The sequence below is a fragment of the Petromyzon marinus genome, chromosome 57 (genome assembly GCF_048934315.1).
Source record: "Petromyzon marinus isolate PM22_M1 ecotype Great Lakes invasive population chromosome 57, UKy_Petmar_22M1.pri1.0, whole genome shotgun sequence".
Taxonomy (NCBI): domain Eukaryota; kingdom Metazoa; phylum Chordata; class Hyperoartia; order Petromyzontiformes; family Petromyzontidae; genus Petromyzon; species Petromyzon marinus.
Window position 1 is genome coordinate 5,598,708 of NC_133723.1, and position 13,780 is coordinate 5,612,487.

Consider the following 13,780-nt stretch of genomic DNA (forward strand, 5'->3'; position numbering starts at 1 on the left):
AGGAACTGCACCTTCATCAACAGCCCCAGTCTCTTCTGCTTCAACTGCTCCAGGAACTGCACCTTCATCAACAACCCCAGTTTCTTCTGCCTCAACTGCACCAGGAACTGCACCTTCATCAACAGCCCCAGTCTATTCTGCTTCAACTGCACAAGGAACTGCACCTTCATCAACAGCCCCAGTCTCTTCTGCATCAATTGCACCAGGAACTGCACCTTCATCAACAGTCCCAGTCTCTTCAGCCTCATCTGCACCAGGAACTGCACCTTCATCAACAGCCCCAGTCTATTCTGCCTCAACTGCAGCAGGAACTGCACCTTCATCAACAGCCCCAGTCTCTTCTGCTTCAACTGCTCCAGGAACTGCACCTTCATCAACAGCCCCAGTCTCTTCTGCCTCAACTGCACCAGGAACTGCACCTTCATCAACAGCCCCAGTCTCTTCTGCTTCAACTGCACAAGGAACTGCACCTTCATCAACAGCCCAAGTCTCTTCTGCCTCAACTGCACCAGGAACTGCCCTTTCATCAACAGTCCCAGTCTCTTTTGCCTCAACTGCACCAGGAACTGCACCTTCATCAACAGCTCCCGTCTCTTCTGCCTCAACTGCAGCAGGAACTGCACCTTCATCAACAGCCCCAGTTTCTTCTGCCTCAACTGCACCAGGAACTGCCCTTTCATCAACAGTCCCAGTTTCTTCTGCCTCAACTGCACCAGGAACTGCACCTTCATCAACAGCCCCAGTCTCTTCTGCCTCAACTGCACCAGGAACTGCACCTTCATCAACAGTCCCAGTTTCTTCTGCCTCAACTGCACCAGGAACTGCACCTTCATCAACAGCCACAGTCTCTTCTGCCTCAACTGCACCAGGAACTGCACCTTCATCAACAGCCCCAGTCTCTTCTGCCTCAACTGCACCAGGAACTGCACCTTCATCAACAGCCCCAGTCTTTTTGGCCTCAACTGCACCAGGAACTGCGCCTTCATCAACAGCCCCAGTCTCTTCTGCTTCAACTGCAGCAGGAACTGCAGCTTCATCAACAGCCCCAGTCTCTTCTGTGCCAACTGCACCAGGAACTGCACCTTCATCAACAACCCCAGTTTCTTCTGCCTCAACTGCACCAGGAACTGCCCTTTCATCAACAGTCCCAGTCTCTTCTGCGTCAACTGCACCAGGAACTGCACCTTCATCAACAGCCCCAGTCTCTTCTGTCTCAACTACACCAGGAACTGCACCTTCATCAACAGCCCCAGTCTCTTCTGCATCAACTGCAGCAGGAACTGCACCTTCATCAACAGCCCCAGTCTCTTCTGCTTCAACTGCTCCAGGAACTGCACCTTCATCAACAGGCCTAGTCTCTTCTGCCTCAACTGCACCAGGAACTGCACCTTCATCAACAGCCCCAGTCTCTTCTGCTTCAACTGCACAAGGAACTGCACCTTCATCAACAGCCCCAGTCTCTTCTGCCTCAACTGCACCAGGAACTGCACCTTCATCAACAGCCCCAGTCTCTTCTGCCTCAACTGCACCAGGAACTGCACCTTCATCAACAGCCCCAGTCTCTTCTGCCTTAACTGCACCAGGAACTGCACCTTCATCAACAGCCCCAGTCTCTTCTGCTTCAACTGCACCAGGAACTGCACCTTCATCAACAGCCCCAGTCTCTTCTGCCTCATCTGCACCAGAAACTGCACCTTCATCAACAGCCCCAGTCTCTTCTGCGTCAACTGCACCAGGAACTGCATCTTCATCAACAGCCCCAGTCTCTTCTGCGTCAACCGCACCAGGAATTGCAACTTCATCAACAGCCCCAGTCTCTTCTGCTTCAACTGCACCAGGAACTGCACCTTCATCAACAGCCCCAGTCTCTTCTGCCTCAACTGCACCAGGAACTGCACCTTCATCAACAGCCCCAGTCTCTTCTGCCTCAACTGCACCAGGAACTGCACCTTCATCAACAGCCCCAGTCTCTTCTGCCTCAACTGCACCAGGAACGGCACCTTCATCAACAGCCCCAGTCTCTTCTGCTTCAACTGCAGCAGGAACTGCATCTTCATCAACAGCCCCAGTCTCCTCTGTGCCAACTGCACCAGGAACTGCACCTTCATCAACAACCCCAGTTTCTTCTGCCTCAACTGCACCAGGAACTGCCATTTCATCAACAGTCCCTGTCTCTTCTGCCTCAACTCCAGCAGGAACTGCACCTTCATCAACAGCCCCAGTCTCTTCTGCTTCAACTGCTCCAGGAACTGCACCTTCATCAACAGCCCCAGTCTCTTCTGCCTCAACTGCACCAGGACCTGCACCTTCATCAACAGCCCCAGTCTCTTCTGCGTCAACTGCACAAGGAACTGGACCTTCATCAACAGCCCCAGTCTCTTCTGCCTCAACTGCACCAGGAACTGCACCTTCATCAACAGCCCCAGTCTCCTCTGCTTCAACTGCACCAGGAACTGCACCTTCATCAACAGCCCCAGTCTCTTCTGTTTCAACTGCAGCAGGAACTGCACCTTCATCAACAGCCCTAGTCTCTTCTGTGTCAACTGCACCAGGAACTGCACCTTCATCAACAGCCCCAGTCTCTTCTGCTTCAACTGCACCAGGAACTGCACCTTCATCAACAATCCCAGTCTCTTCTGCCTCAACTGCACCAGGAACTGCACCTTCATCAACAGCCCCAGTCTCTTCTGCTTCAACTGCACAAGGAACTGCACCTTCATCAACAGCCCCAGTCTCTTCTGCCTCAACTGCACAAGGAACTTCATCAACAACCCCAGTTTCTTCTGCCTCAACTGCACAAGGAACTGCCCTTTCATCAACAGTCCCAGTCTCTTCTGCCTCAACTGCACCAGGAACTGCACCATCATCAACAGCCCGAGTCTCTTCTGCTTCAACTGTAGCAGGAACTGCACCTTTATCAACAGCCCCAGTCTCTTCTGCCTCAACTGCACCAGGAACTGCACCTTCATCAACAGCCCCAGTCTCTTCTGCGTCAACTGCACCAGGAACTGCACCTTCATCAACAGCCCCAGTCTCTTCTGCCTCAACTGCACCAGGAACTGCACCTTCATCAACAGCCCCAGTCTCTTCTGCCTCAACTGCAGCAGGAACTGCACCATCATCAACATCCCCAGTCTCTTCTGCCTCAACTGCACCAGGAACTGCACCTTCATCAACAGCCCAAGTCTCTTCTGCGTCAACTGCACCAGGAACTGCACCTTCATCAACAGCCCCAGTCTCTTCTGCCTCAACTGCGCCAGGAACTGCACCTTCATCAACAGCCCCAGTCTCTTCTGCGTCAACTGCACCAGGAACTGCACCTTCATCAACAGTCCCAGTCTCTTCTGCCTCAACTGCACCAGGAACTGCATCTTCATCAACAGCCCCAGTCTCTTCTGCCTCAACTGCAGGAGGAACTGCACCTTCATCAACAGCCCCAGTCTCTTCTGCTTCAACTATAGCAGGAACTGCACCTTCATCAACAGCCCACGTTTCTTCTGCGTCAACTGCACCAGGAACTGCACCTTCACCAACAGCCCCAGTCTCTTCTGCCTCAACTGTGCCAGGAACTGCACCTTCATCAACAGCCCCAGTCTCTTCTGCTTCAACTGCAGCAGGAACTGCACCTTCATCAACAGCCCCAGTCTCGTCTGCGTCAACTGCACCAGGAACTGCACTTTCATCAACAACCCCAGTTTCTTCTGCCTCAACTGCACCAGGAACTGCCCTTTCATCAACGGTCGCAGTCTCTTCTGCCTCAACTGCACCAGGAACTGCACCTTCATCAACAGGCCCAGTCTCTTCTGCTTCAACTGCACCAGGAACTGCACCTTCATCAACAGCTCCAGTCTCTTCTGCTTCAACAGCACCAGGAACTGCACCTTCATCAACAGCCCCAGTCTCTTCTGCCTCAACTGCACCAGGAACTGCACCTTCATCAACAGCCCCAGTCTCTTCTGCTTCAGCTGCAGCAGGAACTGCATCTTCATCAACAGCCCCAGTCTCTTCTGCTTCAACTGCACAAGGAACTGCAACTTCATCAACTGCCCCAGTCTCTTCTGCACCATCGGCACCAACATCATATTCGGTAGCAGTATCCTACTACTCTACAGCTGGGCCAAGCTCAGTAACGGCTCCTTCAACAGCTGTGAAAATTACGCTTTCATCTGCACCAGGTATTAAAATGTTTGCAGGCAACAGCAGCCCACCATCTCACGACAATATCGCTTCCAAAATGTTTTACATACTGGCCACGTTCACACAAATCCTGCACTAAACAACAACAATCTAAACAACAAAAACAAAACAAACATAAAATGCAATTACTACGGTTTCATCTGCACCAGGTATAAAAATGTTTGCAGGCAACATCAGCGGACCATCTCATTACAATATTAATACGAAACATGTTTTACATACAAGCCACATTCATAGAAATCCTGCCCCAGACAAGAACACCTGAAACAACAATAATAAATCAATCATGGAATGCAAACGTCATCATGTCCAACATTACAATAATAACATTTACGGAATGATTCAAAACGAATTAGTAACTGCTGTTGCATTTGTTGATGTTTTACATTTTACTTCTTGCAGGATCCACAACAGCGATAAAAACGACGATCCTTACCTCTTCAAGTCCTCAGACTATTTCCGAAGGTAAAAACATTTCTGGATGTGAACGTGCCTCTGAACGCTTTGTCGCCGGTGCTGAACAAGACAACTGGGAGAGCCTGCCATTCAACATTTCTCCCAATAATTTAGCCTTTGGTTGTCATTGAAACAAATTGAAAACAATATTCGATACGTAATATATATATGTGTAGAGTGCGATGAGAGGGGATTATAATGAGATGAGGGGGGGAGGTTTGGGAGTGCAAGGATGAAAGTAGTGTGAGATGAGAGCGGAGAAGTAGTGAGGGGAGAGTCAAGCGAGGCTCTTAAATATTGTTGATAAATTCATAACCATTTCTCAGCTCCGCTATTTCCTCAAGTCACCAATGTCACAAAGAGTATCCTATGGTCTGTGGAATCAGTGCATGACATTGCAGCGTGTATCCCATGTCCACTTCCCTCCTTATGAAAAAAAATTACTTTGTTTTGTTTGAATGTTTTGTATATAGCCAACCGTGCTAATTGGAGGTGCAGGGGAAGTGATTTGGTTACCTTTCCTATACTTCACACTCCTATCATGTTTTGTAATGTTTGTTGTTGTAACGTTCTGACCGGTTAACACGAAGGCTGTCGCGGCCAATTTCATCCATAATATAGGGGTTTTTGTTGGGTTAGATCGCGTAAATAGAAATGTGTCGTTACACCCACCACCATCTGACACAGCCAATATGTAAGGTTTGTCACTTAAATAGAACATGCCATTCGTTACTCGTACAGCACACCCACTGGTGTGCTGTACGAGTAACGAATGGCATGTTGGGAGAACAAATCCACAATATTTACAAGCCCTGACTGAACATCTGCGAAAAAGAGCTTCACAGCTCATCAGATTTCTTCCAATATGAATACATATTCTGTTTATATCACCCTTATCCTACTGAGAACCAATTTTAACTTGTGCGTTTCCCTTTTTACCAAAGCTCCATTCGTCTCTGTGACAAATGCACCAATCAACACAGTGAAGACAACAACCTCATCTCCAAGCACAGGTAAACGTGCATCCATCAAAGTTGATGATGTTTGAGGTGGGCAGGTGGCTAATAATGTGTCGCAGACGCTGAGTCGGCACTGCCGAGATCCTGGGTTCTAATCTGGGTTTCAGCCACACAACCAAAGTGGGTTCTGAAGCGAAATGCGTCTATCAGTCACCAATTACTTATGCAGACTTACGCATCGACCAGAAACCATCCTTAATCTCCCAGTGCATTCATCAAATCACGTGTTACTTGGCTATGCTATATAGATTACATGAAATGGGTTCACATGAACGCTGTAGTCACTAGAGAAGCGCTACCATTGACCACAATGTTGAAAAACAGAGAATGGATTCTTGAATAGAATTCAAGAGAACTTGGTTTTTTGCTGCACTGCACAGCTCTCCGATATGTATTCAAAGTCTGCTTCTGTGTTTTGTACTATCCATTGATCAACCAATAATTAACTGGTTAGATGTTCCGCAAAAGTAATGTTCTCAATGAATGTGGCAAATGCATAATATTCCATTTTTATTCATACTCCTAACGCTATGCAAATATTACAACTTTTCAGGCACAACTGCAAAAACAACAACAGCTCCTAGCCTAACAAACTCAACACCAATAACCACAATAGGCACATCAACTACAACAACAGCAAAAATATTAACAAGCCCATCTTCCATGGCAATAGTAGGACCCATATCATCAGAAACAACGCCACCAACAGTCGCACTAATCACAACAATAACGGCAACTGCAGCGTCATCAGCCTCAACAGCAGCTCCAGGTATATCAGCCTCATCAGCAGCACTATCCTCAAGAGCCACAGTAACAGCTCCAGCCTCAACAGCAGCGCCAGGCTCAACCGTCTCAACAGCAACGCCAGGCTCAACAGTCTCAACAGCAGCTTCAGGCTCAACAGTCTCAACAGCAGCTCCAGGCTCAACGGTCTCAACAGCTGCTCCGAGCTCAACAGTCTCAACAGCAGCTCCAGGCTCAACATTGTCAACAGCAGCTCTAGCCTCAACTGTCTCAACTGCAGCACCAGGCTCAACAGTCTCAACAGCAGCTCCAGGCTCAACAGTCTCAACAGCAGCTTCAGGCTCAACAGGCTCAACAGCAGCTCCAGGCTCAACAGTCTCAACTGCAGCTCCAGGCTCAACAGTCCAAACAGCAGCTCCAGGCTCAACAGCCTCAACAGCAGCTCCAGGCTCAACAGTCTCAACAGCAGCTCCAGGCTCAACAGTCTCAACAGCAGCTCTCGGCTCAACAGTCTCAACAGCAGCGTCTGCCTCAACAGTCTCAACAGCAGCGCCAGGCTCAACAGTTTCAACAGCTGCTCCAGGCTCAACAGTCTCAACTGCAGCGCCAGGCTCAACAGTCTCAACAACAGCTCAAGGCTCAACAGTCTCAACACCAGCTCCAGGCTCAACAGTCTCAACAGTAGAGCCAGGCTCAACAGTCTCAACAGCAGCTCCAGGCTCAACAATCTCAATGGCAGCTCCAGGCTCAACAGTCTCCACTGCAGTGCCAAGCTCAACAGTCTCAACAGCAGCTCCAGGCTCAACAATCTCAACAGCAGCGCCAGGCTCAACAGTCTCAACAGCAGCTCCAGGCTCAACAGTCTCAACAGCAGCTCCAGGCTCAACAGTCTCAACGGCAGCTCCAGGGTCAACAGTCTCAACAGCAGCGCCAGGCTCAACAGTCTCAACAGCAGCTCCAGGCTCAACAATCTCAACAGCAGCTCCAGGCTCAACAGTCTCAACAGCAGCTCCAGGCTCAACAGTCTCAGCAGCAGCTTCAGGCTCAACAGTCTCAACACCAGCTCCAGGCTCAACAGTCTCAACAGCAGCTCCAGGCTCAACAGTCTCAACTGCAGCGCCAGGCTCAACAGTCTCAACAGCAGCTCCAGGCTCAACAGTCTCAACACCAGCTCCAGGCTCAACAGTCTCAACAGCAGCTCCAGGCTCAACAATTTCAACGGCAGCTCCAGGGTCAACAGTCTCAACAGCAGCGCCAGGCTCAACAGTCTCAACAGTAGCTCCAGGCTCAACAATCTCAACGGCAGCTCCAGGCACAACAGTCTCAACAGCAGCGCCAGGCTCAACAGTCTCAACTGCAGTGCCAGGCTCAACAGTCTTAACACCAGCTCCAGGCTCAACAGTCTCAACAGCAGCTCCAGGCTCAACTGTCTCAACAGCAGCTCCAAGCTCAACAGTCTCAACACAAACTCCAGGCTCAACAGTCTCAACAGCAGCTCCAGGCTCAACAATCTCAACGGCAGCTCCAGGGTCAACAGTCTCAACAGCAGCGGCAGGCTCAACATTCTCAACAGCAGCCCCAGGCTCAACAATCTCAACGGCAGCTCCAGGCACAACAGTTTCAACAGCAGCGCCAGGCTCAACAGTCTCAACAGCAGCTCCAGGCTCAACAATCTCAACTGCAGGGCAAGGCTCAACAGTCTCAGCAGCAGCTCCAGGCTCAACAGTCTCAACAGCAGCTCCAGGCTCAACAGTCTCAACAGCAGCTCCAGGCTCAACAATCTCAACTGCAGCTCCAGGATCAACAGTCTCAACAGCAGCTCCAGGCTCAACAGTTTCAACAGCAGCTCCAGGCTCAACAATCTCAACGCCAGCTGCAGGCTCAACAGTCTCAACTGCAGAGCCAGGCTCAACAGTCTCAACAGCAGCTCCAGGCTCAATGGTCTCAACAGCTGCTCCGAGCTCAACAGTCTCTACAGCAGCACCAGGCTCAACATTGTCAACAGCAGCTCCAGGCTCAACAGTCTCAACAGCAGCTCCAGGCTCAACAGTCTCAACAGCAGCTCCAGGCTCAACAGTCTCAACAGCAGCTCCAGGCTCAACTGTCTCAACAGCAGCTCCAGGCTCAACAGTCTCAACAGCTGCTTCAGGCTCAACAGTCTCAACAGCAACTGCAGGCTCAACAGCCTCAACAGCGGCTCCAAGCTCAACAGTCTCAACAGCAGCTCCAGGCTCAACAGTCTCAACTGCAGCACCAGGCTCAACAGTGTCAACTGCAGCGCCAGCCTCAACAGTCTCAACAGCAGCGCCAGGCTCAACAGTTTCAACAGCTGCTCCAGGCTCAACAGTCTCAACTGCAGTGCCAGGCTCAACAGTTTCAACAGCTGCTCCAGGCTCAACAGTCTCAACTGCAGCGCCAGGCTCAACAGTCTCAACAGCAGCTCCAGGCTCAACAATCTCAACGGCAGCTCCAGGGTCAACAGTCTCAACAGCAGCTCCAGGCTCAACAGTCTCAACTACAGCTCCAGGCTCAACATTTTCAACAGCAGCGCCAGGCTCAACAGTTCCAACAGCAGCGCCAGGCTCAACAGTTTCAACAGCAGCCCCAGGCTCAACAGTCTCAACAGTACCTCCAGGATCAACAGTCTCAACAGCTGAGCCAGGCTCAACAGTCTCAACAGCAGCTCCAGGCTCAACAGTCTCAACAGCAGCTTCAGGCTCAACAGGCTCAACAGCAGCTCCAGGCTCAACAGTCTCAACTGCAGCTCCAGGCTCAACAGTCCAAACAGCAGCTCCAGGCTCAACAGCCTCAACAGCAGCTCCAGGCTCAACAGTCTCAACAGCAGCTCCAGGCTCAACAGTCTCAACAGCAGCTCTCGGCTCAACAGTCTCAACAGCAGCGTCTGCCTCAACAGTCTCAACAGCAGCGCCAGGCTCAACAGTTTCAACAGCTGCTCCAGGCTCAACAGTCTCAACTGCAGCGCCAGGCTCAACAGTCTCAACAACAGCTCAACGCTCAACAGTCTCAACACCAGCTCCAGGCTCAACAGTCTCAACAGTAGAGCCAGGCTCAACAGTCTCAACAGCAGCTCCAGGCTCAACAATCTCAATGGCAGCTCCAGGCTCAACAGTCTCCACTGCAGTGCCAAGCTCAACAGTCTCAACAGCAGCTCCAGGCTCAACAATCTCAACAGCAGCGCCAGGCTCAACAGTCTCAACAGCAGCTCCAGGCTCAACAGTCTCAACAGCAGCTCCAGGCTCAACAGTCTCAACGGCAGCTCCAGGGTCAACAGTCTCAACAGCAGCGCCAGGCTCAACAGTCTCAACAGCAGCTCCAGGCTCAACAATCTCAACAGCAGCTCCAGGCTCAACAGTCTCAACAGCAGCTCCAGGCTCAACAGTCTCAGCAGCAGCTTCAGGCTCAACAGTCTCAACACCAGCTCCAGGCTCAACAGTCTCAACAGCAGCTCCAGGCTCAACAGTCTCAACTGCAGCGCCAGGCTCAACAGTCTCAACAGCAGCTCCAGGCTCAACAGTCTCAACACCAGCTCCAGGCTCAACAGTCTCAACAGCAGCTCCAGGCTCAACAATTTCAACGGCAGCTCCAGGGTCAACAGTCTCAACAGCAGCGCCAGGCTCAACAGTCTCAACAGTAGCTCCAGGCTCAACAATCTCAACGGCAGCTCCAGGCACAACAGTCTCAACAGCAGCGCCAGGCTCAACAGTCTCAACTGCAGTGCCAGGCTCAACAGTCTTAACACCAGCTCCAGGCTCAACAGTCTCAACAGCAGCTCCAGGCTCAACTGTCTCAACAGCAGCTCCAAGCTCAACAGTCTCAACACAAACTCCAGGCTCAACAGTCTCAACAGCAGCTCCAGGCTCAACAATCTCAACGGCAGCTCCAGGGTCAACAGTCTCAACAGCAGCGGCAGGCTCAACATTCTCAACAGCAGCCCCAGGCTCAACAATCTCAACGGCAGCTCCAGGCACAACAGTTTCAACAGCAGCGCCAGGCTCAACAGTCTCAACAGCAGCTCCAGGCTCAACAATCTCAACTGCAGGGCAAGGCTCAACAGTCTCAGCAGCAGCTCCAGGCTCAACAGTCTCAACAGCAGCTCCAGGCTCAACAGTCTCAACAGCAGCTCCAGGCTCAACAATCTCAACTGCAGCTCCAGGATCAACAGTCTCAACAGCAGCTCCAGGCTCAACAGTTTCAACAGCAGCTCCAGGCTCAACAATCTCAACGCCAGCTGCAGGCTCAACAGTCTCAACTGCAGAGCCAGGCTCAACAGTCTCAACAGCAGCTCCAGGCTCAATGGTCTCAACAGCTGCTCCGAGCTCAACAGTCTCTACAGCAGCACCAGGCTCAACATTGTCAACAGCAGCTCCAGGCTCAACAGTCTCAACAGCAGCTCCAGGCTCAACAGTCTCAACAGCAGCTCCAGGCTCAACAGTCTCAACAGCAGCTCCAGGCTCAACTGTCTCAACAGCAGCTCCAGGCTCAACAGTCTCAACAGCTGCTTCAGGCTCAACAGTCTCAACAGCAACTGCAGGCTCAACAGCCTCAACAGCGGCTCCAAGCTCAACAGTCTCAACAGCAGCTCCAGGCTCAACAGTCTCAACTGCAGCACCAGGCTCAACAGTGTCAACTGCAGCGCCAGCCTCAACAGTCTCAACAGCAGCGCCAGGCTCAACAGTTTCAACAGCTGCTCCAGGCTCAACAGTCTCAACTGCAGTGCCAGGCTCAACAGTTTCAACAGCTGCTCCAGGCTCAACAGTCTCAACTGCAGCGCCAGGCTCAACAGTCTCAACAGCAGCTCCAGGCTCAACAATCTCAACGGCAGCTCCAGGGTCAACAGTCTCAACAGCAGCTCCAGGCTCAACAGTCTCAACTACAGCTCCAGGCTCAACATTTTCAACAGCAGCGCCAGGCTCAACAGTTCCAACAGCAGCGCCAGGCTCAACAGTTTCAACAGCAGCCCCAGGCTCAACAGTCTCAACAGTACCTCCAGGATCAACAGTCTCAACAGCTGAGCCAGGCTCAACAGTCTCAACAGCAGCTCCAGGCTCAACAGTCTCAACAGCAGCTCCAGGCTCAACAGTCTCAACAGTACCTCCAGGATCAACAGTCTCAACAGCAGCACCAGGCTCAACAGTTTCAACAGCAGCGCCAGGCTCAACAGTCTCAACAGAAGCTCCAGGCTTAACAGTCTCAACAGCAGCGCCAGGCTCAACAGTCTCAACAGCAGCGCCAGGCTCAACAGTTTCAACAGCAGCGCCAGGCTCAACAGTCTCAACAGCAGCTCCAGGCTCAACAGTCTCAACTGCAGGGCAAGGCTCAACAGTCTCAGCAGCAGCTCCAGGCTCAACAGTCTCAACAGCAGCGCCAGGCTCAACAGTCTCAACAGCAGCGCCAGGCTCAACAGTCTCAACAGCAGCTCCTGGCTCAACAGTCTCAACAGCAGCGCCAGGCTCAACAGTCTCAGCAGCAGCTCCAGGCTCAACAGTCTCAACAGCAGCTCCAGGCTCAACAGTCTCAGCAGCAGTTCCAGGCTCAACAGTCTCAACAGCAGCTCCAGGCTCAACAGTATCAACAGCAGCTCCAGGCTCAACAGTCTCAACTGCAGCACCAGGCTCAACAGTCTCAACTGCAGCTCCAGGCTCAACAGTCTCAACTGCAGCGCCAGGCTCAACAGTCTCAACAGCAGCACCAGGCTCAACAGTCTCAACAGCAGCTCCAGGCTCAACAATCTCAACGGCAGCTCCAGGATCAACAGTCTCAACAGCAGCTCCAGGCTCAACAGTCTCAACACCAGCTGCAGGCTCAACAGTCTCAACTGCAGTGCCAGGCTCAACAGTCTCAACAGCAGCTCCAGGCTCAACGGTCTCAACAGCTGCTCCGAGCTCAACAGTCTCAACAGCAGCTCCAGGCTCAACATTGTCAACAACAGCTCCAGGCTCAACTGTCTCAACAGCGCCAGGCTCAACAGTCTCAACAGCAGCTCCAGGCTCAACAGTCTCAACAGCAGCTTCAGGCTCAACAGTCTCAACAGCAACTCCAGGCTCAACAGGCTCAACAGCAGCTCCAGGCTCAACAGTCTCAACAGCTGCTCTCGCCTCAACTGTCTCAACAGCAGCGCCAGGCTCATCAGTCTCAATAGCAGCTCTCGGCTCAACAGTCTCAACAGCAGCTCAAGGCTCAACAGCCTCAACAGCAGCTCCAAGCTCAACAGTCTCAACAGCAGCTCCAGGCTCAACAGTCTCAACAGCAGCGCCAGGCTCAACAGTGTCAACTGCAGCGCCAGCCTCAACAGTCTCAACAGCAGTGCCAGGCTCAACAGTTTCAACAGCTGCTCCAGCCTCAACAGTCTCAACTGCAGCGCCAGGCTCAACAGTCTCAACAGCAGCGCCAGGCTCAACAGTGTCAACTGCAGTGTCAGCCTCAACAGTCTCAACTGCAGCTCCAGGCTCAACAGTCTCAACAGCAGCTCCAGGCTCAACAGTCTCAACTGCAGCGCCAGGCTCAACAGGCTCAACAGCAGCTCCAGGCTCAACAGTCTCAACACCAGCTCCAGGCTCAACAGTCTCAACAGTAGAGCAAGGCTCAACAGTCTCAACAGCAGCTCCAGGCTCAACAATCTCAACGGCAGCTCCAGGGTCAACAGTCTCAACAGCAGCGCCAGGCTCAACAGTCTCAACAGCAGCTCTAGGCTCAACAATCTCAACGGCAGCTCCAGGCTCAACAGTCTCAACTGCAGCGCCAGGCTCAACAGTCTCAACAGCAGCTCCAGGCTCAACAGTCTCAACTGCAACGCCAGGCTCAACAGTCTCAACAGCAGCTCCAGGCTCAACAGTCTCAACACCAGCTCCAGGCTCAACAGTCTCAACAGCAGCTCCAGGCTCAACAATCTCAACGGCAGCTCCAGGGTCAACAGTCTCAACTGCAGTGCCAGGCTCAACAGTCTCAACAGCAGCTCCAGGCTCAACAGTCTCAACTGCAGCGCCAGGCTCAACAGTCTCAACAGCAGCTCCAGGCTCAACAGTCTCAACTGCAGCGCCAGGCTCAACAGTCTCAACTGCTGCTCCAGGCTCAACAGCCTCAACACCACTCGGAACTGCACCTTCATCAATAGCCCCAGTCTCTTCTGCCTCAACTGTAGTAGGAACTCCAGCGTCATCAACATCACCAATGTCACAAGCAATCACAGCCACAGTTGCTACAGCCACTTCAACAGCAGGCTCTGTGTCTCCAGCAAACTCACAAACTTCAACATCTCCATTAGTATCCTCAGCAGTCAGTGCGGCTGCCTCTCCCACACCATCGACACCAACATCACATTCGGTAGCAGTGTCTTCCTACTCTAC

At 52.0% G+C, this 13,780-nt stretch overlaps 2 protein-coding genes across 2 annotated transcripts; both read left to right on the forward strand.

The window, feature by feature from the left end:
- Positions 1 to 5,693: 5,693 nt before the first annotated feature.
- LOC142905711 (uncharacterized) lies at positions 5,694 to 9,152 on the forward strand. The gene is made up of 2 exons (XM_076052780.1): positions 5,694 to 5,702; positions 6,257 to 9,152. Exons 1-2 carry the CDS (start codon positions 5,694 to 5,696, stop codon positions 9,071 to 9,073), a joined length of 2,826 nt encoding a protein of 941 aa, XP_075908895.1. The 3' UTR covers positions 9,074 to 9,152.
- A 1,578-nt stretch (positions 9,153 to 10,730) lies between these two features.
- On the forward strand, positions 10,731 to 12,685 carry LOC142905679 (uncharacterized). The gene is made up of 2 exons (XM_076052588.1): positions 10,731 to 10,760; positions 11,626 to 12,685. Exons 1-2 carry the CDS (start codon positions 10,731 to 10,733, stop codon positions 12,574 to 12,576), a joined length of 981 nt encoding a protein of 326 aa, XP_075908703.1. The 3' UTR covers positions 12,577 to 12,685.
- The last annotated feature ends 1,095 nt before the right edge of the window (positions 12,686 to 13,780 follow it).